The 26,256-nt window shown below is 37.9% G+C and overlaps 1 protein-coding gene across 1 annotated transcript in view; it reads right to left on the bottom strand.

Moving 5' to 3' along the window:
- Positions 1 to 4,793: 4,793 nt before the first annotated feature.
- Positions 4,794 to 26,256, bottom strand: part of P4HB (prolyl 4-hydroxylase subunit beta) — a 30,888-nt gene continuing 9,425 nt past the window's right edge. Inside the window, exons 5-11 of the mRNA XM_044672483.1 lie at positions 19,639 to 19,743; positions 15,921 to 16,046; positions 14,450 to 14,650; positions 10,167 to 10,287; positions 9,852 to 10,033; positions 9,171 to 9,257; positions 4,794 to 5,891 (exon numbers count right to left, since the gene is read on the bottom strand). Of these exons, the coding sequence (XP_044528418.1) occupies positions 5,811 to 5,891; positions 9,171 to 9,257; positions 9,852 to 10,033; positions 10,167 to 10,287; positions 14,450 to 14,650; positions 15,921 to 16,046; positions 19,639 to 19,743 (903 nt within the window). The 3' untranslated portion in view covers positions 4,794 to 5,810. The remainder of the gene's footprint in view (positions 5,892 to 9,170; positions 9,258 to 9,851; positions 10,034 to 10,166; positions 10,288 to 14,449; positions 14,651 to 15,920; positions 16,047 to 19,638; positions 19,744 to 26,256) is intronic.

The raw sequence follows: 26,256 nt of genomic DNA, 5'->3' as shown, positions 1-26,256 counted from the left end.
AAAATGAAGTTTCCCCTCATCTTTTATAGCCATGTTTATTTTTATTGACTTATCTGAAAACATGATTATTCCTCTGCTTTTTGAAATTCAACTAAAGCATAATAAAAATTTCCAGTCCTTTTAACTCAGGTTGTGTTTTTATGTTTCTTTGTTTCTTGTAAACAACTTTGTCTGCTTTCTAATTTATCTACTACCTTCCATTTTAAAGGAGAGTTCATCATCCCATTTACATTCATGTTTATTATTGAGTTTATTTACTTCTGTCACCCTTTTGCTCTTTTCTCCTTACTATTCTCTGCAAAGAAGGTGGAGAAAGGACTATGACCAACAATAGTAATCTATGATTAAAATGGCCTCTCCCTACTTCTCTGACTCTTCTCTCTTGGAGAAGCCCAAAGGGTGACCCCTTGTTTCTTTCCCCTCTGTTCAATTACATGAAAAAACAAATTTTTTTAACCTTCATTTTTTTAGAGTCAAATTCTTCCCCTCCATCTTTCTCCTCTCCCTCTCCTTGAGAGAAATCTGATAAAGATTTTACATGTGTAATATTGCAAAACATCTTTCCATATTAGTCATTTTGTGAAAGAGAATTCAAACAAAAGTGAAGAAATAAACCGAAATATAGTAAGTTCCAATTTGCATTTGGACTTCGTCAGTTCTTTCTTTAGAGACATGGTATTTTTCATCATGAATCTTTGAGGATTGTCTTGGATCACCGATTTGCTAAGAAATAGCTAAGTCATTCATAAATGTTCATGATATAATATTGCTGTTACTGTGTACAATGCTCTTCTGGTTCTGTTCTCTTCATGTAGTGACCTTTGGTTCTTATGCTTTTTAATCCATTGGTTCCCTATTAAACTCCCACTACCCATCCCCACTTATTTCTTCCTTGAGGTTTGTGAATTTCTCCACCAAACACTCAAATCTTTTTATGGAGCCCATCCCCGAAACCCTTTCCTTCATGTTTGCATATTTGTGTCACACAATCCAATTATGAAAATAAGTTCCTCTCCCTTTCTCATTTCTTCTCTAGTGTATTCCTTCTTCATTCTTTTCTCTTCTTAAAATCAACAAAACCAGTCTTAGTTCTCATGTTCATGTTTCTTAATTCCCTCAGTGTCCCTTTAAGATAAGTGAGATTCTGAAAAACATGTCTCAACTTGCATTTCTTCAATGTCTCTTCCATTTGCTCAAATGTAAATTAACTTTCTAGCTTTCTTATGCTCTAGTATTTGCATTTCAAAGTTTCTACACAGCACTATTTTCATTTGGAATACTTTCTTAAAAACCCACCCTTCTTTTAAAGATTCTCCCCATTCGATTTTATATATTTATATACACGTATATCTTTTTTTCTTGTAGACTTGTAGAATATTGTATTCGAAGATCTTTTATAGTACTTGCAACAGTCTTGTGCTATCCAGACTGTAAGTTCCTTGGTACTTCCTGGCTGCTTGTGGAACTTTGATTTAGAAGCTCTGGAATTTGGCTATGACATTCCAGAGGGTCTTCTATTTTGAGTTTCTTTCAGGAGGTGACCAACAGATCCTATTTTTACTTTGCCCTTTGGTGCTAATATAGTTGGGCTGGTTTCTTTAAGTGTTTTTTTTTTCCCTTTTTGATTTGGTCATGGTTTTCAGGGACTCATGATTTTCATTATTTTGACTTTTTTCAGGTCAAATGTTTTTGATACTGTACATATTCTATTTTTTAAATCTTTTGACTTTCTTGAAATTATTCTTCTTGTCTGAGTAATTATTGTTCCATCCTATTTTTCAAGAATCCATTACTTAAGTTAAATTTTCCACCTTCTGTTTAAAAGTATTAATTCCTCCTTCCATTTTTTTTCCTCCAGAGCTTATTCATTTCTAATTTCATTACTTATATTGTTTCATGTCTTCCAGCCATTATTGCAGTCCCAATAGCTTTATTTTTTTTAACCCTTACCTTCCATCTTGGAATCAATACTGTGTATTGGTCCCAAGGCAGAAGAAGGGCAAGGGCTAGGCAATGGGGGTTAAGTGATTTGCCCAAGATCACATAGCTAGGCAGTGTCTGAGGCCAGATTTGAACTGAAGACTACCCATCTCTGGGCCTGGCTCTCAATCTACTGAGCTACCTATCCCCTCTCCCCCTCCCCCCACCATTGCTTTTTTTTTTTTTAACCCTTGTACTTCGGTGTATTGTCTCATAGGTGGAAGATTGGTAAGGGTGGGCAATGGGGGTCAAGTGACTTGCCCAGGGTCACACAGCTGGGAAGTGGCTGAGGCCGGGTTTGAACCTAGGACCTCCTGTCTCTAGGCCTGACTCTTACTCCACTGAGCTACCCAGCTGCCCCCATTGCTATTTTTTTTTAACTCCACAATTCTATACTTGTGGAGTTATTCTTTTCATCTGTGTCACCTTCTTGGGTTTCTTTTAATCCAAATGATTTATTCTCTCTGGTGTTTTGCTTATTTATTTTCCCAGTTAAGTATGTCTTTCTCAGTATCCAACTTTCAGGTTCATTTACTGTGGCAGTACTGGTTTTTCTTACAGGAACTCTCTCAGCTTCTGCTGGGTTCTTAGACTCAGTCTCAAAGGCATGAGCTCTGGCATCTTTCTTTTATTAACAAAACAAGCACTACTGGAAACAAATTGTTGGATACTTAACTGTAGCTTCAACATTGTTGTTACAAATCAAGTTTGAAATCAATAAACATTTAAGTTCCTACTATGTGCCAGGTCCTGGGGATACGAAGAACAAAAAAATCAAAATCAAAATCCTTACAAGGAACTTCCTTCCATTCTATCAGGAGATATGTACATGTATAAGTACATACTGAGTAAATGCAAGGCATTTAGCAAGGGCACTAGCAATTGGTCAGGGCAAGATTTAGGAAAAGGTTCATAGAATTGGTGTTTGAGTGGTATCTTGAAGGAAGATTCTATAAGGTGGCAGTGAGGAAGTAATGCATTCAAGAAAATGAGGACCACCAGTACAAAGGCGCAAAACTAGATATGGAGCGCCATGAATAAAAGATGAAGAACTCAGACTCAACTATGGTGGGAGAAGGTAAACAATGTATGATACGGCTGACCAAGGTTGTGAAGGATTTTAAAAGCCAAAACATAAATGAAATCTTATCTTTTTTATCCTAAAAGCAGTAGGAAGGCATTGTAGTATATTAAGTAGGAAAGTGACATGATTGGATCTGTCTTTACAGAAAATTATTTTGGCAGCAATGTAGACAGAACAGAGGTGTCAAACACAGGCTTCAGGTTACATATGAGCCCCCAATATTTCCAGTGTGTCACAAAATAGATTAAAATGTAATTAGTGAGGGCAGCTGGGTAGCTCAGTGGATTGAGAGCCAGGCCTAGAAATGGGAGGTCTCGTATTCAAATTTGACCTCAAGATACTCCCTAGCTGTGTGACACTGGGCAAGTCACTTAACCCCCATTGCCTAGCCCTTACCACTCTTCTACCTTGTAATTAATACAGAGTATTGATTCTAATGCAGAGGGTAAGGGTTTAAAAATATTAAAATGCGATTGGGGGGGCAGCTGGGTAGCTCAGTGGAGTGAGAGTCAGGCCTAGAGACAGGAGGTCCTAGGTTCAAACCCGGCCTCAGCCACTTCCCAGCTGTGTGACCCTGGGCAAGTCACTTGACCCCCATTGCCCACCCTTACCAATCTTCCACCTGTGAGACAATACACCAAAGTACAAGGGTTTAAAAAAAAATGCGATTGGGAAATAGTTAATAAAATAAAAATTCAATAAAACATAATACTACATGTTAAAACAAAGTTAATGTTGCCTGCAGGGATCCTTATATATGGATTAATGGCTCATTTTTTATTGGCATTTGATATCATTGAAGTAGGAAGAGACTTTAGATGCAAGAATAACAATCAGGAGGCTAGTGTAAGTGAGAAATGATAAGGGTCTGAACTAGGGTAATGGTTGTGAATAGAGGAAACAGAGCCAAGACATTTTGTAAAGGTAGAAATAGGAAGATTTAGTAACTTATCATGCATGTGGGATAAGAGTGAAGTCGCAAATATAGGAAGCCTGAAATTTGGTAGATTGGATGAGTTCAAAGAAGGAAAAGTCGAGTTCTTTTTGGACATATTAAGTCTGGGATGTCCAATAGGAAATGGAAATACTTAAGGGCTAGAACTCAGGGGAGACTGGCCCTGGATAAAGAGTCCAGAACTCTTTTTATGAGAATGCATAGGGTCACCAGAAAATGTCGATAAGAGAGTTCCTGACAGAATCTCTCCCCAGTTTGGAGGCATGATATGGATTATGAATCCAAAGGTCTCAGAGGAAGCAGTCAGAAGGTAAATGAACCAAGAGAAAGTAGTGCTATGAAACTGCAAGAAGGAAAGAATATCTAGGAAAAGGTGATCAACACTGTCATACAGCAGAGATACAGAAGAATGAATACTGAGAAAAGTCCAGATTTAGCAAATTAAGAAAATGTTCATAATTTTGGTACAGTTTTAACAGAGTTCAGCTAAAGACAGAAGTCATACTAAAACAGTTTGAAGTATTAATGAAATTTAACATATCCATCCTACTTTACAAGCTTAAGTGAACTAGGCAAGAGCAATGACAACCATTAATTGTAGCAAGGAGGTCTTCAGTTTCAACTTAGGTACCATTAAATTCATTCTTCACACTGTAACTTCCTGAATTGGTTCTTAATGCACTGACACTCTTAAGATTAAGATTCTTGATTCTGTGCCCAATTACTTACAGATTTGAAAAATAAATGAGGTAACAAGATAAAGACAAAACCAAATATTAAAATTTCAACTTTATTTGGCCAATGTGTTCAGTTCCAACATTATGGTGGAAATGCTTAAAGTGTTATCAAGTCTGATTGAGCTCAAACATCCTTGGCCCACCCCCACACAACTGCCCTCCCCAATCCCCAATAATCATAAGTGTCCTGGTTTACTGCATCAAGTAGGCTTTGGAGCCCACCTTGTACACTTGGAAAAGAATCCAATATTCAGAGCAATGCACCAGAAAGTTGTAGAACAAAACCCTGTATCATAACAGGGAAGAGGGTGGTACTACTTCTGGATCTAGTCTAAGTAGGGGAACAGAAACTACCTTCCCCCCTTCACCAATGATTGTTATAAAAAACAAATGATGGCATAGTCCTATCCACCTCTAGAGCATTTAAAAAGTGTCTTTAAAGCAAAATACAAGGACATTCAGCCATGCTAACACTGGTATGAAGGGAAAGAGTCCTTGCATTTAGCTTAGTGGTTGCCCCTCCCCAGACTGAGGAATGGTTGATTCCAGGGAGGACTAGCTAAAAGGTGAGTGACATTGCTATTTGACACCCTGACATGTAGTTGAAATATCAAATGTGCTTTTAAAAAAAGGGATGACATGAACCTTTGTAGGAGATATTATCAGTATGGCAGACACTAAAATGGCTTAGTAATGACAACAGCACTCATGCTTTTAACTTTACAACCCGCTTCAAACCAAAAAACATGTGTGACAAAAAAAAGTACATCACACCACCCCCACCCCTTCCCCTGAAAGAACAGGAGGCTTACCAAATGATCTGGGCTATTAAAGGTAACTCACTTTTCAAAAATTGAAAAGCAAAAAGGAAAGAACATTTGAATTTACATACATGTTAGAATGAAGTATTATTTTTTTTTAAATCCCTGGATTTTCAATTAACACTCTCCTTCAGTTGTTAATCTTACAAGTTTCCAGATGCATTTGCTGCTTGGTTGGAGCAGCCCATAATGTAGTGTCTTATTTTTGGGATATGTCAACTTAGTTCTCTACTTTACAATTCATCTTTTGGAGCTGTCTGATCATCATCTTCTTCCATATCTGGCTCTTCAGCTTCTTCCAAGTCTTCTAGATCCTAAAGTTAAATAAAAAAGTTTGATCACTTGTCAGTTCAACACTCACTTTTTCTTAGTATTCAGTTCAAACATCCAACACTCTATCTCAATACATATTCTTTTATCTAAGCAAGCAGACTTGCTCATTCTTGAGGGGCTCACACACACTGGCACTTATTAAGCCATGAAAATAATCATTCAGATCTTTGAATAATTCATGATCATACTTCATAGATATTAGCTGCATGAATCATGCAGTTTCCTCCTCATCAAACCCCCACCCACCCCTGTCAAAAGAATAGGAAATGAGAATATTTTATATATAAAACAAGAAAAAAACACCTTATAGAAGATCCCAATGACATGCCCATATCTTTCAGATTTATTTTCAAGAGTCAGTACACTGGATGTAAAATGCTCAGACAATTAAACAAGCTAGACAAAAATGAAGCAGTCCCTGCCCTCAAGGAACTTGCATTCTATGGGGGTGGGGTGGGTGGTATATATAAGTAAATATTTCCGAATAAATCACAAACAGGAGTACAAAAAGTATACTAGCAGTCTGGGGAAGGGGAAATTTTGGGAAAAAAGGTGGTGTTTGAGCTGAGTCTTGACAGGTGTTGAGATGAAGACGAGGAGTAAGGACAAAGGCAAAGGAAGATGAAGTGCTATGAGTGAGAAACAGGAAGAAGGCCAATTTCAAAAGTTGAGGGATGGAAAAAAAATATATATATATATCTATATATATATAATAAGGTTAGGAAGACAGAAAGGACAAGATTGTAAAAGACTAAAAGTCAGAGGCAATGTTTGTGACTTGAACTATTCAAGTAACTGATCAATAAATAAAATAGAACCCAGATGCTACAAAGAAAATTAAAACTCTTTTTTGCATGGCAACACACCCTACTTCTTTTGAGAAATTATATTGAATAGTCTTGGTCTAAAATTTTCATTTAATTTGGGTGAAAGAATTGAATAGAATAGAAGAAAATGCAGAAGACAGTGTCCTGATCTAAAGTCCTTTTCACATCTTATTAAAGGACTAATCAGTTGGTTTCTTTTTAAACCCATACCACCTTCCATTCTAAAATCAATACTGTAGGGGGCAGCTGGGTAGCTCAGTGGATTGAGAGCCAGGCCTAGAGACCGGAGGTCCTAGGTTCAAATCCGGCCTCAGACACTTGCCAGCTGTGTGACCCTGGGCAAGTCACTTAACCCCCATTGCCTACCCTTACCACTCTTCCACCTATAAGTCAATACACAGAAGTTAAGGGTTTAAAATAAAAAATAAAATAAAATCAATACTGTATACTGGTTTCAAGGCAGAAGAGTGTTAAGGACTAAGGCTAGCATTTTGGTTTACCTTTTCGAGATCCTGTTTAATTTTATTATGGAATTTTTTTCTTTGTTCTTGAACTCAATAAATTATATATGGAAAAAAAGTTTGAGCAAAGACATTTTCAAAGGCAATATGAATTTCTGTTCCTTTGGGGTCTATTAACCCTTTTGTGTCATGGTCCTCTTTAAACTATTCAGTGAAATTTGGACGCTAATTGAAGATGCTAAGTTTCCAATTAGAGGCAAGCAAAAATAAAGATATGACTTTTTTCCCATCCAAACTCACAAGAATCCAGCTTAAGAATCCCTTAAATCAAAAATGCTTAGTTATTTCAGTAAGTCTACTTCTAGAAGATTTGGCCTAAAATTAATAAAAACCTTTAGAGTACTGGGCCTGCCACCCCTCACCCCCAAGACGGAGTGCCCTGCCTTTTCTTGCCCACATACTGGGTGGGTATGCCCTGCCTCCCATCCCACACAGGGCGGAAGAAATTGCTCCCACTGGGGCTGCTGGGCAGAGGGGCTGGTGAAGTGAGGAATGTTCTCAGTGAATGTGTCGAGGGGGAGGAGAATGGCCCAAGTGCTCCGCTCCCCTCTAGCTCTGCCACCTGTGAGCCGCCCACCTTACCTCCTTGTAACCCCATTGGGTTGCTAGGCAGAGGAGCGTGGAGGGGAGAGGGGCACAGCTCTGCCCAAGGCCCTCTGCTTTTCTAACAATGCACCGGTGTGGGGGGATGGAAGGTGGGGAGGGAGGGTGAGTGCCCACAGAAAATGCTCTGCATCTTTGGCACCCATGCTATAGGTTCGTCATCACTGGTCTAAGGTATACAAAGACATAATCATAGGGACAGAACAAAGCAGAAATGAATTAACTGGAATGGGTGGGCTTTGGTGGGGCTATTCTAGAAAAGGTTCAAAAAACAATAAGATGGTTTAAAAAATTCACACATTTTGACTATGCATTTGTAATGGGTTTTGCTTTTTCTTGTTTTTTTCAATGGATGGGGGGAAGGAGAGAATATGAAGCTGAAAGAAAACTGAATTTTCAATAAAAAGAAATATCAAACATTCATCAAATGTTTTTCTCTAAAAAGATACAGAGTTTAGAACAAGGAAGAAGCCCTTTAGCAACATGGCAAGGTGAGTCATATCCTATGTATTAGAATGTCACTGTCAAATTTAGGATTCAGCACTTTAAGAATAAAGCGGCAGTGATAATACATGTATAATCTAGTCTGAATTGCTTACCATCTCTGAGGGGGGACAGAGGAAGGGAGACAATTTTAATCTTATAATTGCAGAAAATGAATACTGAAAATTGTTATTACATGTAAATGGAAAAATAAAAATATCTTCGAGTGAAAAAAAAATAAAGTGACAGGGGACAGCTATGTGACTTGGTAGATTAAGAGGCAGGCCTAGAGATGGGGAGGTCCTGGGTTCAAAATTTGGCCTCAGATACCTCCTTGCTGTGGGACGAGTCACTTTTAACTCCCACTGCCTAGCCCTCATCATTCTTCTGCCTTGGAACCAATACACAGTATTGATTCTGACATAGAAGAGGTAAGGGTTAAAAAAAAAAAAAAAAAAGGAATAAAGTAGCATTCAATCATCTAAAGTTATATGTTAAGCACTTTGAACTGCAAAGGTCAAAAGAATGTGCTAATATTTAGGGCCCTCTACCCAAAGCCATCTAAAATCATTTGTGTCCTAATCCCTCATCTGATCTGTTTATAATACAGGCATAGGAGCAAGGGACATCATGGTTTCTCCCCCAATTAGGATGAATTCAGTAAGCAGCAATATAAGTCAGTTGGATCGGAACTATTCATGGAAGGAATGGAGTGGAAAAATATCAGAGTAACCATGGTACAGATTTAACATATTCTGAAAGATTTTTCTTTCACTAAAGTAGAGATAAATGGATCTACACTGGTACTCAAAAGAAAAATACTTACATCATCATCCCCTGCCCCATCTTGTCCACCACTCTCCAGGAACTTTTTGAAACCTTCTAGTGTTCTCTCTCCATTGTAATCAATTACCTGAAGGGGGAAGAAAGGGAAATGGGGAAGGTGAAATAGATACCCTCTAAATCCTGTCTGTAACAATTTTCACCCCCAAAACCTCTCCCTTCCTATACAAAGTCAAGGAGCTCAGGAAATATGCATTTCTATCAACCCACAAGGGAAAGAAAGAACTTCTGCTGTGGGGTACCAAAACCAAAACAAAAGCCACACCCCCACTTACAGCTCTTCTACTCCTTCCCCACCAACAAATGGCCCTTTCCCAGCTCCCTTACCTCTGTGCTAAAGCAGCCCCAACCCGATCCTTCCTAGCTCCTGGCTCCCTGGATGACAGATCCCATAGAGAGGCTCTCAAGTGGACTTGAGGGAAGGCAGGTTATGAGAAGAGTACATGCTAGCATCATTGGCATGGAAGCAAGTCTTAACCAGCCCATGATCAATCCCACCCCCCCAAAAATCTCAGAAATACACCTTAGCTTCAAAGATAAAATGTAAACTCTTCCCTTTCCTTCCCACCCCCAACCCAACATTAATCTCAGGATCATGGCAAAAGCCATCCCACTGCAATTGGTCCTTCCCCTCTCCCGCTTCTTGCTGCTGGCAAATCCTTACCGTTCTGTCACCACTTGCAGGGAAGAACTTTAACGTAGGGAAACTGTGAACCTTAACTGCCTCTACTTCATTAGCTGTTGAGTCCATCTTGGCAATGACTATACTTTCATGATCCTTATAAGTCTCTCCCAATTTATCCCAAATGGGAGCCAGCTGTTTGCAGTGACCACACCAGGGAGCATCTGAAAAGGTGACAGGTAAACAGTCAACACAAGGAGGACAGCATTCCCCTGATCCTTAGCCTGTGAACAGGTGTTTTGATACACTAATTAGGTCTTTCTGTATCACAAAAGAAATCATCACAAATATACTTACAAAATTCCACAAAGACATTCTTTTTTTCATCAAAAGCAACTTCCTCAAAGTTTTTCCCAACTAGTACTTTAACAGGCTGCTTGTCCCAGTCATCAGGTAGGTCCTGGCTCATTAAATGAGGCTAAAAATCAAACATAAAAAATAAACAAGTAAATGTAACCTTCTCAGATCATAATGCAATAAAAATAATAATTAGTAAGGGTACCTGGACAGGCAAATCAAAAACTATTTGGAAATTAAATAATATGATTCTCCAAAAAGTTAGTCAAAGAAGAAATCATAGAAACAATCAACAATTTCATTGAAGAGAATGACAATGATGAGACATCCTACCAAACTCTGTGGGATGCAGCCAAGGCAGTACTCAGGGGGAAATTTATATCCTTGAGTACATATATTAACAAATTAGGGAGGGCAGAGATTAGTGAATTGGGCATGCAACTTAAAAAATTAGAAAGCGAGCAAATTAAAACCCCCCAGATGAAAACTAAATTAGAAATAATAAAAATCAAGGGAGAAATTAATAAAATCGAAAGTAAAAGAACTATTGAAATAATAAATAAGACTAGAAGCTGGTATTTTGAAAAAACAGATAAAACAGACACTAAGTACTGGTCAATCTAATAAAAAAAAGGAAAGAAGAAAACCAAATTGACAATATCAAAGATGAAAAGGGAGACTTCACCTCTAATGAAGGGGAAATTAAGGCAATCATAAAAAGCTATTTTGCCCAATTATATGGCAATAAATATGACAATCTAGGAGATATGGATAAATATTTGCAAATATATAAATTGCCTAGATTAACAGCAGAAGAAATAGAATACCTAAATAATCCCATATCAGAAAAAGAAATTGAACAAGCCATCAAAGAACTCCCTAAGAAAAAATCGCCAGGGCCTGATGGATTCACAAGTGAATTCTATCAGACATTCAAAGAGCAACTAATCCCAATACTATACAAATTATTTGATATAATAAGCAAAGAAGGAGTCCTACCAAATTCCTTTTATGACACAAATATGGTACTGATTCCAAAGCCAGGTAGATCAAAAACAGAGAAAGAAAACTATAGACCAATCTCCTTAATCAACATAGATGCAAAAATCTTAAATATAATATTAGCAAAGAGACTCCAGCAAGTAATCAAGAAGATCATCCACCATGATCAGGTGGGATTTATACCAGGAATGCAAGGATAGTTCAACATTAGGAAAAACATCCACATAATTGACCATATCAACAATCTAACAAACAAAAACCACATGATTATCTCAATAGATGCTGAAAAAGCCTTTGACAAAATACAGCATCCATTCCTATTGAAAACACTGAAAAGTATAGGAATAGAAGGACCTTTCCTAAAAATAATAAACAGTATATACCTAAAACCATCAACAAGCATCATATGCAATGGGGATAAATTAGAAGCCTTCCCAATAAGATCAGGAGTGAAACAAGGATGCCCATTATCACCTCTATTATTCAACATAGTACTAGAAACACTAGCAGTAGCAATTAGAGAAGAAAAAGAAATTGAAGGTATCAAAAGAGGCAATGAGGAGACTAAGCTATCACTCTTTGCAGATGATATGATGGTCTACTTAAAAAAATCCCAGAGAATCAACTAAGAAGCTTGTAGAAATAATCAACAACTTTAGCAGAGTTGCAGGATACAAAATAAATGCACATAAATCATCAGCATTTCTATATATTTCCAACACTTTAGAGCAGGAAGAGGTAGAAAGAGAAACACCATTTAAAATCACCCTAGACAATATAAAATACTTGGGAATCTATCTACCAAAACAAACACAGGAATTATATGAAAACAACTACAAAACACTTTCCAAAAAAATAAAACTAGATCTAAACAATTGGAAAACCACTGATTGCTCAAGGGTAGGACGAGCTAACATAATAAAAATGACCATTCTACCCAAATTAATTTACCTATTTAGTGCGCCATACCTATCAAACTACCAAAAAACTTCTTTACTGAATTAGGAAAAACTATAACAAATTTCATTTGGAATAACAAAAGATCAAGAATATCAAGGGAAATAATGAAAAAAATGTGAAGGAAGGGGGCCTAGCAGTACCAGATATTAAACTATACTATAAAGCAGCAGTCATCAAAACAATATGGTACTGGCTAAGAGATAGAAGAGAGGATCAATGGAATAGACTTGGGGTTAATGACATCAGCAAGACAGTGTATGATAAACCCAAAGAGCCCAACTTTGGGGACACGAATCCACTATTTGACAAAAACTGCTGGGAAATTTGGAAAACAATATGGGAGAAATTAGGTTTAGATCAACATCTCATACCCTACACCAAGATAAATTCAGAATGGGTGAATGACCTGAATATAAAGAGGGAAACTATAAATAAGTTAAGTGAACACAGAATAGTATACTTGTCAGATCTCTGGGAAAGGAAAGATTTTAAAACCAAGCAAGAGTTAAGAGAAAATTACAAAATTGTAAAATAAATGGTTTTGATTACATTAAACTAAAAAGCTTTTGTACAAACAAAAACAATGCAGCCAAAATCAGAAGGGAAACAACAAATTGGGAAAACAATCTTTATAACAAAAAACTCTGACAGGGGTCTAATTATTCAAATATACAAGGAGTTAAATCAATTGTATAAAAAAATCAAGCCATTCCCCAATTGAAAAATGGGCAAGAGACACGAACAATTTTCAGGTAAAGAAATCAAAAGTATCAATAAGCACATGAGAAAGTGTTCTAAATCTCTAATAATCAGAGAAATGCAAATCAAAACCACTCAGGTATCACCTCACACCTAGCAGATTAGCTAAAATGAAAGAAGGGGAGAGTAATGAATGCTGGAGGGGATGTGTCCAAATTGGGACATTAATGCATTGCTGGTGGAGCTGTGAACTGACCCAACTATTCTGGCTGGCAATTTGGAACTATGCTCAAAGGGCTATAAAAGAATGCCTGCCCTTTGATCCAACCATACCATTATTGGGTTTGTACCCCAAAGAGATCATAAAGAGACTTGTACGAAAATATTTATAGCTGCGCTTTTTTGTGGTGGCAAAGAACTGGAAAAGGAGGGTATGTCCTTCAATTGGGGAATGGCTGAACAAATTGTGGTATATGCTGGTGATGGAATACTATTGTGCTCAAAGGAATAATAAACTGGAGGAATTTCATGTGAACTGGAAAGACCTCCAGGAACTGATGCAGAGTGAAAGGAGCAGAGCCAGAAGAACATTGTACACAGAGACTGATATACTGTGGTAAAATCGAATGTAATGGACTTCTGTACCAGCAGCAATGCAATGACACAGGACAATTCTGAGGGATTTATGGTAAAGATGCTACCCACATTCAGAGGAAGAACTGCAGGAGAGGAAACATATAAGAAAAACAACTGCTTGAACACATGGGTTGAGGTGGACATGATTGGGGATGTAGACTCGAAACTACCACACCAATGTAACTAACAACAATTTAGAAATAGGTCTTGATCAATGACACATGTTAAAACCAGTGAAAATGTGCATCGGGGTGGGAGGGGGGGGCAAGGGGGGTGGTGAAGGGGAAAGTAGGAGCTGAATCATGTAACTATGTTAAAAATTAATATTAATAAATGGTAAATAAATAAATGAACAAGTGCTCCAGAAGGCCACTGGACACTATGCTAGCAGTACCACTACTTGGTGGGTCAAATGAGACTTGTCTCTCCATCTTGATTCATTTCTCTTTCCCATAGTCCTTCCTGGAGCTTAACCAGAAAATTATACTATGGTGCTACCACTCAGTTTCATTAGGCAAAAAGAAAGCCTGAACACTTAGTATGTGACAGTTCAAACAATTACTGCAAATTATAAGGGGAATGATTGGGGCAGAGCTTTTCCCAGAAAAACAAAGAAAGACCTAAATCCTCCTCTGTTTTCTAAGGACATGGGAACACTGGTTAAAACACAACTAACTTTCTTTCATATATACCATAGCAGTCCCAAAGCAAGAGGGATTTACTGTCATTATTGACTATAAAAAGAAGAGTTATTTTTGTTCTGGCATTGCTGCATCTTGTCTCATGGGCTATGCTCTTTGGCTACTGTTTACAGCTATAGAGGGTCTGAGATAAAGATAGTTCAAAGAGACTATGGTGTCCCTTGCTCTGCTTCAAGGTTGTACATATGGTTCATGCTTTTATTATTTAAGCCAAATCATCAAAAAATCAAGCTTCAATTTCCCCATCTGTAAAGAATGGGATAAAATACTTTTCAGCTCTAATACCTTGACTTTGCCCTCCAAAAATTGGTCACAGAATTCTTTTATCTTTTCTGCTGTTAATTCATCTGACTCAGGCTTGTACTTGGTCATCTCCTCTTCCAAAGTGATGAGGCGGACAGCTGGGCACTCCTCTTTCTTTAAGCCAAAGAACTCAAGAATCCTCTGGTTGTCAGTGTGGTCACTATCAATGAAGATAAATAGGATCTTGGGAACAAAAAAAGAAATTTTTGATATTAGAAAGATTTGAGTGATTCAGGATAATTTTTGCTTGTCCTGTAAAATTCATGCTAAAGAAGTTATTATGTTCCTAATTTATTTACACTTTAGATCAGATATTCATAGACCACATCAAATGCAAGTATAAAAAAGTTACTAAAAAGTCATACAATAAATACCTGCATGGTCCTTTAAAGGAAATTTAAAAAATGATACCTTGTTAATATTTCCCTAGCAGAGGCTGTGCCAAGGTAGCCTAGCAAAGGCACAATTAATTCTTCTTGAGTATTAAGTACATACACACACTTTTGGGGGGGAGGGGGAATGAGGGGTGGGAAAGATGTATAACACTAGAGTTATTTAGGAGACAATTTCACTGACATGATGGATACTTAAGATGGCAATTAAAATGTTAAGAACTTTAAAACTGATGGTCATGTCTCCAAATTGTGACCAATTTGTTATGCTTCCTTTAATATAAAAGCTGCCTATGGAACATTAAATCTATGCACAAGACAGTCAATGCTTCCTTCATCAACATTCCATTTATTTCTGGTTATGCAGAAAAATAAACAAGTTCCATGATTTCACCTCAGACATTTGCACTTATCTAAATATATTGGGTTTTTAGGGATTTTTTTGGAAGAGAAAAAGGATGAGGCAGGATTTCTTCCTTCCTAAAAATTTATCTATAGAGCTACTAAAATTTTGCATTTATTAAAAAGAAAAATCTATGAAAACATTCCTCTGGATTGTACAAGGGAGGCATTAGGGTTGACTATCAAGAAATTTGGCATAAGACTTGTTTTAAACTTGTTATAAAGACTTGGTTTACTTATCTCCAGCTCAATTAGAGGCTGACATCTCTTCATTTTTCCCCATTTCTGCAAGTAAGTAGTCATCTTTAGTCTCTTCTGCTTATTTTCCTTTTGTGAAAATTCTCTTGTCCCCAAATTATCCTTCCCTGCTGTCTTTTTGGGCTTAAAGTCATATTTAATAGGGATCAATTTAATAGAATTTTTTAGACCTGCTTCAGGTTCCTCACATTTCTCCTTTCTCATATCTTGGCTACAAGAGCAGATTAGCTTCCTCTCCTTTAGACACTAGCAGGCAAGATGCATAAGAATTTACCACTAAGCCAGAATGGGAAGGATCATTATAAGGAGTCATTTCTTTCTAATCTCAGATTCCTTTGCTTTGTCATTTTCCCCTAAGAATTTATTTTTACTCCCAAACACCACTGTTTAAAGTCACATACCTTCCCTTTGAAGCTTTCTGCTGCTTTTTTGAAGTTACTTAGTTTGTCATCATAGTCAGAAACACTCTTTGGCAGGAACAGCAGGATGTGAGTCTTGATTTCACCTCCAAAAATTTTGGGGGCTGTCTGGTTAACAGAGAAACACATATTAAAAAGAAAATGATAAAAATGAAATGATCCTATACAATACTCATTCCATTCAAGGTCTTCTTTTGGTTATATACACATTTAGAAAACCATAGGTCAGTAATTAGTTCTGATTCACCAACTACATGGGCTCAATCAAGAATTTATTAAGCACCTATTATAAACCAGGGCCTGGGGATACAAAGAATAAAACAGTTCCTGACTTAAAGCATCTTAACATTTTATTGTTGGGGGAACCAACATCTATATATAAGCATATACAAAATAATTTGAGGGGAGGTGGTCGAGAAGAGTTTTGTGCAAAGGATGGGATTTTGCTAAGTTCTAATGAAACAAGGAGTTTAAGGAGGCAGAAATGAGGAAGGAGCACATTTTAGGTATGAGGGATAGCCAGTTATAAGGAATGGAGGCAGAGATAGTGTCAAGAGTGAGAAAGAGAGGGCCAGTTTAGTTTCACCAGAAAGTGAGAAGGTGAGAAAGTAGGTTGGAATCAATTTATAAAGGACTTTAAATGTCAAACAGAAGGGTTTGCATTTGATCCTAAAGATAATAGGGAGTCAATGGAGTTTATATCTGGTTAGACTTGTGCTTTAAGGAAAATTGTTATAGCAGCAATGTAGAGAATCAATGGAAAAACAGAGAGGAGGCAAAGATTCCAATGAGGCTACTAGTCCAGGAAAAGGCAATGAAAGGCTTAAATCAGGTTGGTGGAAAAGTGAATTGGGAGAAGGGGGTCAGATTCAAGAGATGTTTAGCAATGCTAAGACTTGGCTGCAAGAACAGGAATTTAGTGAAGGGTAAAATGAGGCAAGCTAGTATCATTTAGTTTAAGGGGTATGTGACCTGATAATAAAGGATAGGTCTAATGGTCTAGTCCTTAGCCAATAGCCTATTTTGTACCAAGGTATGACTTCCTTTTGATTGGCCTGATAGTATTTGGACCTCTTCTGGCAAAGGTAAGGCAACTCTGACAGGCCAATATTTTATTGAGATGGGTCGATAGATCTCAGCTCCCCCTCATTACTTCATGATTAGGGGACAAGACTAATCCTTAGGATCAATCTATTAGGAAAGGCAAGGATATAAGGATTACTGGGGGGGGTCCCTAGGTCAAACTGCCTTTTAATAGGGTAAACAAAAAGCAAGTATTCCTGCCTAAGTAGATGTCTTGAGGCTGGAAGTAATGACCTTATTCAGTTATACTTTTCAGAAACAGCCTTGTTCTTCAGAGATTGAAGTCTGAGTAAATGGATGGATTCACATGGAAATATTGGTAATAAATATACAATCTAACATTAGTTTTCCTCATGGTGACTGGATATATGAATTCTATCTATCTCCAGTGCCTGGCACACAATTGGTGCTTATTTATACTGACTCACTTGGGTGAAGGAGAGTGATAAGGATAATGCTGAAGCTGAAAATGAAGGAGACTAAAAGGATAGTGGTGGCACATGATACAAAGAAAAGGGTGGGGTTTGAGAAGCCTGTGGGATATTCACTTAGAAATATTCACCAAACATTAGGGGACAGGATACAGATGAAAAGGAGTGATCAAATGGGAAGGTGAGCAGTGATCAGGAAAAATCAGGAGGAGAGTCAACAATACTTTATATGACATGTCAAAAAGTATGAAGCTTTAGAAAAGGCCAGATTTGGTATTTAAGAGATCATTAGGAACTTTGGAAAGAATAATTTCAGTTGAGAATCAGAGACAAGAGGACAAATTGCACAGGGTTAAAAAATGATATAGGAGGGCTTCAACTCAGTGGACTTTGAGCCAGACCTAGAGATGGAAGGTCTTGGGTTCAAATTTGATCTGAGACACTTTCAAGCTGGGTAACCTCAGGCAAACCACTCAGGCTGGATTTGAACCTGCAATCAACTGATTTTAAGACAGAAGGCAAGGATTTCTTTTATTTATTTATTTTTTTAAGCAGGGGAGGGGTGGGGAATAAAGGCAGTAAGTGTAAACAGCTTTTTCTAGGAGCATAGCATGGGAAGTAGCAAAGACATAACAGGATGGTGGAATCTAGTTAGGTTTAGGGATGGAAGAAAATGGGTGTGTTTGTAGCAGTAGGGAAAGAACCTGTATATAGGGAAAGATCAAAAAATAAGAAAAAAGGGATCACTATGAGGGACAAGTTGTTGGATAAGGCAGGAAGGAATGGGATCAAAGGTAAATGTATAGGGGTTGATTCTGGCAAGTAGAGCCACTTCTTCATAGATAAGAGTAGAGGATGAAATAGAAGAATAAGGACAAAGGATTGTGAGATGTAGAGAAATGGAGAAATGAGCTCATAATGAATGGTTTGTTTTCTCAAAAGAGTAACAGGCAAAGAGTCCTCAGCTGGGGTGGGGAAAGGAGATGATTTGGGAGGTTTGAGGAGATAAAAAAGGTTTAGAACCCAGATCTGTGGGGAAGGAAATAGAAAATCAATAGTGAGGTCAAAAGGACTCCCTTTCTGTTATGAGGGCTCCCATGGGATTATAGGACATAAATCTTTTTATCGACTGGCTGAATGATTTCCTCTAGCTCCATTTATGAGCACCTGAAAAGGAGTCATGATGGGAGTAACCCAAAGTTGGAGTCTGGCAAGGTATCAGTACCAATAGGACTGGAGGACAAGAGCTTGAAGAATAGAGGACAATGAAGAGTTAAACTGGTTAGAGGCAGCTAGGTGGCCTCAGACACTTCCAAGATGTATAACTCCGGGCAAGTCACTTAATCCCCAATGCCTAGCCTTTATCACTCTTCTGCCTTAGAATGGATGTTTAGTGTTGATTCTAAGAGAGAAAGAAAGAGTTAAAAAAGTTAAACTAGTTAAGCTATGGCTGAGATTAGAGAGAGGGAGAAAAGTAAAGTTGGAGTAAGAATAATGGTTTTGGAGAGTATTGAGGAATCAAGGGAATGAAGGTCTTGTGAGTAAGAAAAATAAAAGGTTTTAGAAAGGTTGTAAGGCAAAGTGTGAGACAATTAAAAAGAGGTTATCTGACAAAGGAAATTTTTGAGGTTTTAAACACAGAAACGGAAGACCTGTGAATACAGCTAAAATCAAGAGAATAATTATTCATCCCTAGGGATAGCTGAGGTGGAAGAGAAAACTAGGTCACGGGAACTGAAAAGACAGAGTAACCTGGGAGTTACTCAACCAAATCTCTGAGAGGCAGAAAGCAGAGGGAAGAGATCTAAAATACTGTGAACCCTGTTAGTTAAGGGATGTTCCAGGGGAAAACTGGAAGGGACAGGTAGAAAGAAAGTGGGATACTGGAAAAGTAGGGTTCAGGTAGCTAGAATAAGAATATAACAGTGAAAGCTAGGAATGGGGTGACTTGCTCTTAGCCAGTAATTCATTTTCACAAGGATTAGGAGGGAAGGAGGGAGTCTGAGAGATATGAGAGGAATCTATGCAGAGGGTTTAGGGCACTCCTGATCTCTGGAGGTCTCAGCTGGTAAATGAATTCCAAAGCAATAAATAATCTCTCAGAAAAGAACCTCACGTCCTTCTTACTTCCCAACTCTTGAATTCTCTCTGAGCTAGTAGTATGTTAAAAGCAAAAAGCTTCATACCTGCTCTGTGAACTCAATGACCAAGGGCAGCCGGTGATAATTAACAAAATTCACTAGATTCTCCTTGGTAATCTCTCCATCATAGTTGTTTCGACCTTCATCAAACTGAGAAAAAAAGAAGGGTTACAAGTTAAGCCCTCTGAACATATACTTGAGCCATTCTAGGCTCTTTCTAGTAGGACAGTTTGGCAGCATCTCTGCCTAGTGGCTTTGTGTATCCTACAGATCCTAGCAACAACAACAAAAAAGAATAAAAGACTATACTTTAACATTATTAAGTTAGCCAAATTTTCCCAATAGTGTCTCAACCTGTATCCTGGATTCCTTGCAATAAGTTAACAAGGAATTTTCATAACACTCTAGTCAAACTCAAATCCAAGTGCTCACAGATATAAGGAAGTAATCTGATAGTCAAGCAGAGCAGTGGCAAAGACGACCTCAATCCTTGACACTGCCCTAGAGGACTAGAAAAGCAGTCATGTTGAAGAGCTATCACTTAACAATGCTGTCTTACAACAGGCTAGAAAGTATCAAACCAGACAGTTAACAGACTCTCCAAATCCAAGCCAGTGGGAAGACAGAAAAGAAAAGTGTCATTCTGGGTAATAAGAACCAATAAGCAGTGATGAGGAAATGCTTCCCATTTACCAGGAAAGCATACAAAAAAAGAGGTGGTCTGAAACAGAGCTGATATTTCATTTGCCAACTAACAGTAGTTTACTTATGAGAGCATTTTGTCCCCACAGGGTATAAGGTGGCATCAGGGATAAAAGTCACAGATGTTCACTGGAGATAAGCTTCGGATCTAGTGCCAAAGCCAATTTCATAATAAAACACCACCTATTTTTGCTCTCTATTCTAGGAACCCTCATTTTCTATGGTGCCAGGAAGAAAGGAAATTGGTATATTAGGGTTCAAATGTACACCATCCATTTCTTTCAAAGGTTTTATTTAGAGCATGGGCCAGAATCTTGTTTCTGAAACCCATGTGGTTCAGCAACATATTCCACATGGCTGGACTCTCAGTTTGGGAAAGAGTTAAAAACCCGAATTATCTTTTCATTTTTATTAAAATGCAATTACTGTGTACTAACAAAAATAGTCCTCTAAAAGGAGGGTCTTACAGTTCAAGTCACTTAAACCTTTATTACTGACAAAAATAAACTTCTAAAACTTCTTTTTTCTCTGAATTAATTTTTAGAAACATACACCTGCTTCAGACACATACATATCCATCATTATTTACAGTTTGGGTAAAATTAACAGAGATAAAGGTATTCCGTTCCTGCTTACATACCTTCTATAAACCACTAAAAAATGTTTTTTAAAAATCCATTCCTAACAAGTGGTTAGGATTTAAGCAGTTCTAAAGAGCAGATTTGCAAATTATAAGTGACCAAATGAAAAAATGTCCTAAATCACTGATTGTAAGAGAAATAATAATAATTAAAAAAAAAAAAAGCTCAGGTTTCATCTCACTTATAGAAATCAGCAAAGGTGAAAAAAAGTTGAGGAATAGTTTTTGTTGAAAGGGATGTGTGAGAAGAGGCACCCTGAAATATGCAATAATTTAGTCAACGGGTATTTATTGATTTGGCTCAATGGATAGTCAGACCTGGAGTCCAGAGGACCCCCCCCCCCCAAGGTTTTACATCAGGCCTGAGGTACTTCCTAGCTGTGTGACCCCTGGGCAAGTCATATAACACCAATTGCTTAACCCTAACAGCTTTTTTGCCTTAGAACCAATACCTAGTATCTCATCCTAAGACAGGTTAGAGTTGTTTTTAAAAAGCACATATTTATTAAGTCCCTACCATGTGCCAGGTTCTGGGGTAACAAGTCAAAGCATGCAATGATTCCTATTCACAAGTTTGGAGAGAGACAAGGACATATACAATTACAGAATCAAAAGTTAATAAACACAGTTAAATATAAGGCAGTGTGGTATACACATATGTACATGTACATAAGGATCTATACACAAATACATTTACTGAAATCATAGAAGTAGAAGGTCTAGGAAAAAACTTGGGGAACACATATGTGACATGGATAAGCCAGCAAGACTGAGGAGTATTCAGGGAAGGAGGACGACTGAGAGAAGGAGGATCACAAAAACTCAAGAGTCTAGAGAGTAGTCAATATCATCAAATTCGGGAGAACTGAGCAAAGAAAAGATTTGGCAAATGAAAGATTACTGTTAACGTGGGTGAGAGCAGTTTAAATTGAGTGATGTTTGGAAGTTAAATTTCAAAAGATTGAAGATTAAATCAATGAAAGAAACAGAGTATGGACAGCTATTTTTCCCCTCAGAGTTTAATTGAGAAATGGAGGAGAGATACAAGATGATAGCTTGAGGGTCAGTGAAGATTTTTTAAGGTTAGGAGATGGTTTGAGTCTGCTCGGAAGGAAGAAGGGAAGGAATCAGTAATGTGGGAGAAGTTTATTGAGAATGCAGTCTGTTGGTCAACAGTTGGGAGATACTAGCAAAGATTATATTTGCTGTTAGATATTATCTGTGTATCAGATGTCTGCTTATTTTTTTTTTGTAACAATGGAGAGCTCCATGTGAAGAGATATATAATGCAAAGACAAAATGCAATAAAACCATATATACTGTCCTGATTGAGCCAGGAACTGATTGAGATGATTGTTTTCACTAACCAATTTTGCCAGGAAATAAAGTCTAATTCCAAAAACAGTTTTTCAAACCTTATTTGTAAAAAGAATTAGGACAGAAAGCATAAATGGCAAAATACTTTTTCTTTAAAATACTGATTTGGCAAAACAACTCTGAGGTATCACCTCACACCTAGCAGATTGGCTAAAATGACAACGAGGGATGTTGTCATTTTGTTGGAGGGGATGTGGCAAAATTGGGACATTAATGCATTGCTGGTGGAGTTGTGAACTGATCCAACCATTCTGGATGGCAATTTGGAACTATGCTCAAAGGGCTTTAAAAGACTATCTGGGGGGCAGCTGGGTAGCTCAGTGGAGTGAGAGTCAGGCCTAGAGACAGGAGGTCCTAGGTTCAAACCCGGCCTTAGACACTTCCCAGCTCTGTGACCCTGGGCAAGTCACTTGACCCCCATTGCCCACCCTTACCAATCTTCCACCTATGAGACAATACACCGAAGTACAAGGGTTTAAAAAAAAAAAAAAAAAGACTATCTGCCTTTTGGTCCAGCCATAGCACTGCTTGGATTATCCCCCAAAGAGATCATAGATAAAAAGACTTGTACAAAAATATTTATAGCCATGCTCTTTGTGGTAGCAAAAAACTGGAAAATGAAGGTATGCCCTTCAATTGGGGAATGGCTGAACAAATTGTGGTATCTGTTGGTGATGGAATACTATTGTGCTCAAAGGAATAAAGAACTGGAGGAATTCCATGTGAACTGGAATGACCTCCAGGAACTGATGCAGAGTGAAAGGAGCAGATCCAGGAGAACATTGTACACAGAGACTGATACATCGTGGTACAATCGAACATAATGTTCTTCTCTACTAGCAGTAATGGAAGGATCCAGAGCAAGGCTGAGGGACTTATGAGAAAGAAAACTAGCCACATTCAGAGGAAGAACTGTGGGAGGAAAAACACAGAAGAAAAACAACTGCTTGAACACATGGGCTAACGGGGATATTATTGGGGATGTAGACACTGAACGATAACTCCAGTCCAACTATCAATAATATGGAATTAGGTCTTGATCAGTGATACATGTAAAACCCAGTGGAAATGTGTGTTGGCTAAGGGGGGTGGTGGTTAAGGGGGTTTGGGGGGGAGGGAAAGAACATGAAATATGTAACTATGGGAAAATATTCAAAATTATTTTTTTAAATAAAATAAAAAAAATTGATTTGGTGAGTAATTTTTGAGACCTGTATCTACAAGTCCACTATGGTTTCAATCATTTTCCTTCCTAAACAGTGGCAAAACAGCTTTTTGGGTCCCACCTAATTGCAGGTTTAACAGCAAGCAGCAAATGGAACACAGGCAATGTGTCCCCTCTTATGCCTCAAAAATTTACATCTTTTGCTTCTTAACCAGAGCACACAGTACCATTTCCTACAGAGAAGGAACAAGATTAGAGTGGTCATCAGGAATGAACTGTTATGTATAGTATGACTCTATTTAGATATGACATTAAAAATAGAACTCTACAAGGGCAGCTATGTGTTTCAGTGGATAGAGATCCAGGCCTGGATTCTGGGGACCTGGGTTCAAATGTGACCTCAGATATTTCCTATTGTTATATTAGTGTGACCCTGGGCACTTAACTCCAAATGTCTAAGCCCTTACTGTTCTTCTTCATAGGAATTAATACTTAGTATCAATTGTAAGAAAAAGATAATGGTTAAAAAAACACAACTCTACCAATTGAGAGAAAATCTTGAAAAGTTGTAGAAATAAGATCTCTGAGCAATTTATGAGACCCTGATGCATGCATATAAACTGGGATAAAAAGATAAAATTCTTGACTACTGCTATGAAACCTTGCTGGGTCTTAAAGTTCCCAAATCTCTGGCCTCAGAAATGGTCTTAATAAAAGCATGGCAGGGGGCAGCTGGGTAGCTCAGTGTATTGAGAACCAGGCCTAGAGATGGGAGGTCCTAGGTTCAAATCTGGCCTCAGACACTTCCCAGCTGTGTGACCCTGGGCAAGTCACTTGATCCCCATTGCCTACCCTTACCACTCTTCTGCCTTGGAGCCAATACACAGTATTGACTCCAAGATGGAAGGTAAGGCCTTAAAAATAAATAAATAAAAGCATGGCAAAAACTTCAATAAATTATGTGAAAGAAAGCAAAGAAGCAGAACTAAAACAAACAGATAAATGAAGGAAAGCTAACATTTTTCTTTATCAACACTGAATGAGAAATTATGTTAGATGCTGGACTCCTCTAGTCACTAGAATTAAATCAGTCACCCCCTATCAGTTGGGATAATTCCAGAATGCCACTTGACAACTAGCCTATGGTCCAATAATGTTTACAGAGGTTGTATGTTTTTGTTATTGTCCTCATTGCTAACACTGCCTGGAGACTTAAAATCATGAAATGATGTCAAACCTGCACTGGGAAGGTAGTCCAACTCTGCCCTCTATTGCTCTTAGTGACACCCAGAAGGATCTCATTGGCACCTGGAGCTGATGCAAAGGATCATCAAAACTGGAAGTTGCAGCAAATATAGGAGCTTGGCCTTCTGGCAGGTAATTAAATTAAAAACAAACAACCCCCCCAAAAAAACTTACTAAGCACCTGTTGAAGTTGATGTTCATTTCCAGAAGACCGTGGCTTTCTAAGCACTCTACTAAGTATAGTACAAAGCAAAGTTTATCCAAGAGATATAAAGTACTCTTAAGAGTTCAGCCTCTTCCCCCCTCCCCCGCAAAAGCACACATTCAAGTGAAGAGGGGGAGGGGGAAATAAGAATAGAAATTGTAGTTGAGGTAGATCTCAAAGGACACTTGTTTCCTATGTGCCAAAGAGGAAACAACAGAAAAAATGTAATAGTCCCTGTTCTCAAGATACTTATATTCTTCTAGGGAAAATAACTACCTATAAAAATATTTATAGCATAAAGTTAAAAAATAAAAGCCAAGGGGCAGCTGGGTAGCTCAGTGGATTGAGAGCCAGGCCTAGAGACGGGAGGTCCTAGGTTCAAATCCGGCCTCAGACACTTCCCAGCTGTGTGACCCCGGGCAAGTCACTTGACCCCCATTGCCTACCCTTACCACTCTTCCACCTATAAGTCAATACACAGAAGTTAAGGGTTTAAAATTAAAAATAAAATAAAATAAAATAAAAGCCAAAATAAGGCACTTATAAATACAATGTAGTTTGTGAGAGTATTAATAGCGATTATTAGCAGAAGGTATTATATGAAATCAGGAAAAAGATTTAAGCTGAATCTTAAAAGGAGGGGAAAGTCTATGGTGTATCCTCCAAGCATGAGAACCAGCTAATGAAAAGATAAAAAGAGGGAGGAACAGAGAAAAGTATAGTTTGGCTCTATATGGTGAGGTTGGAAGAAAGACAGGTTGGGACTAGGTTGTGAAGGGCTTTAAAAGCCAAACAAAAGAAATTTTTACTTTATCCTAGAGGCAATGGGAAACCACTGGAGTTGGTTAAACAGGGAAGTGATATGGTCAAATCTTTAAGAAAAATCACTTTGAGGAAAGGTAAGTAGGTAGCACGATGGATAAAACACCAGGGCTGGAGTCAGGAGGACCTGGGTTCAAATTTGGCTTCAGACACATTCCAGCTCTGTAGGCTTGGGCAAGTCACTTAACTGTTAGCCTAGATTTTGCCCTTCTTTCTTAGAGTTGTTACTAGGACAGACAGTAAAAGGTGTTTTTGTTTTTTTTTTAAATCACTTTTGCAGCAGTGTGTTGGAATGATTGAAGTAGGGAGACAAATTAGGGGGTTGCCTCAGTAATCTAGACAAGATGAAGGACTGGTGAAGGGGAATGCTAACTTCAGTCTAAGATCATTTAAATGGTTATGTACAACCAGTTGAGAAGTCACATGTAGAAAAACAAATTTGGAAGTCCTCTCTAGTGAGGCAATATTTTAAATTCTAGTACTGTACAAAATTGCCCAAAAATTAAG

Source organism: Gracilinanus agilis, chromosome 4 (genome assembly GCF_016433145.1).
Source record: "Gracilinanus agilis isolate LMUSP501 chromosome 4, AgileGrace, whole genome shotgun sequence".
Taxonomy (NCBI): Eukaryota; Metazoa; Chordata; class Mammalia; order Didelphimorphia; family Didelphidae; genus Gracilinanus; species Gracilinanus agilis.
The sequence above is the reverse complement of the archived record's forward strand: the minus strand, read 5'-3'. Positions and strand labels throughout refer to the sequence as shown.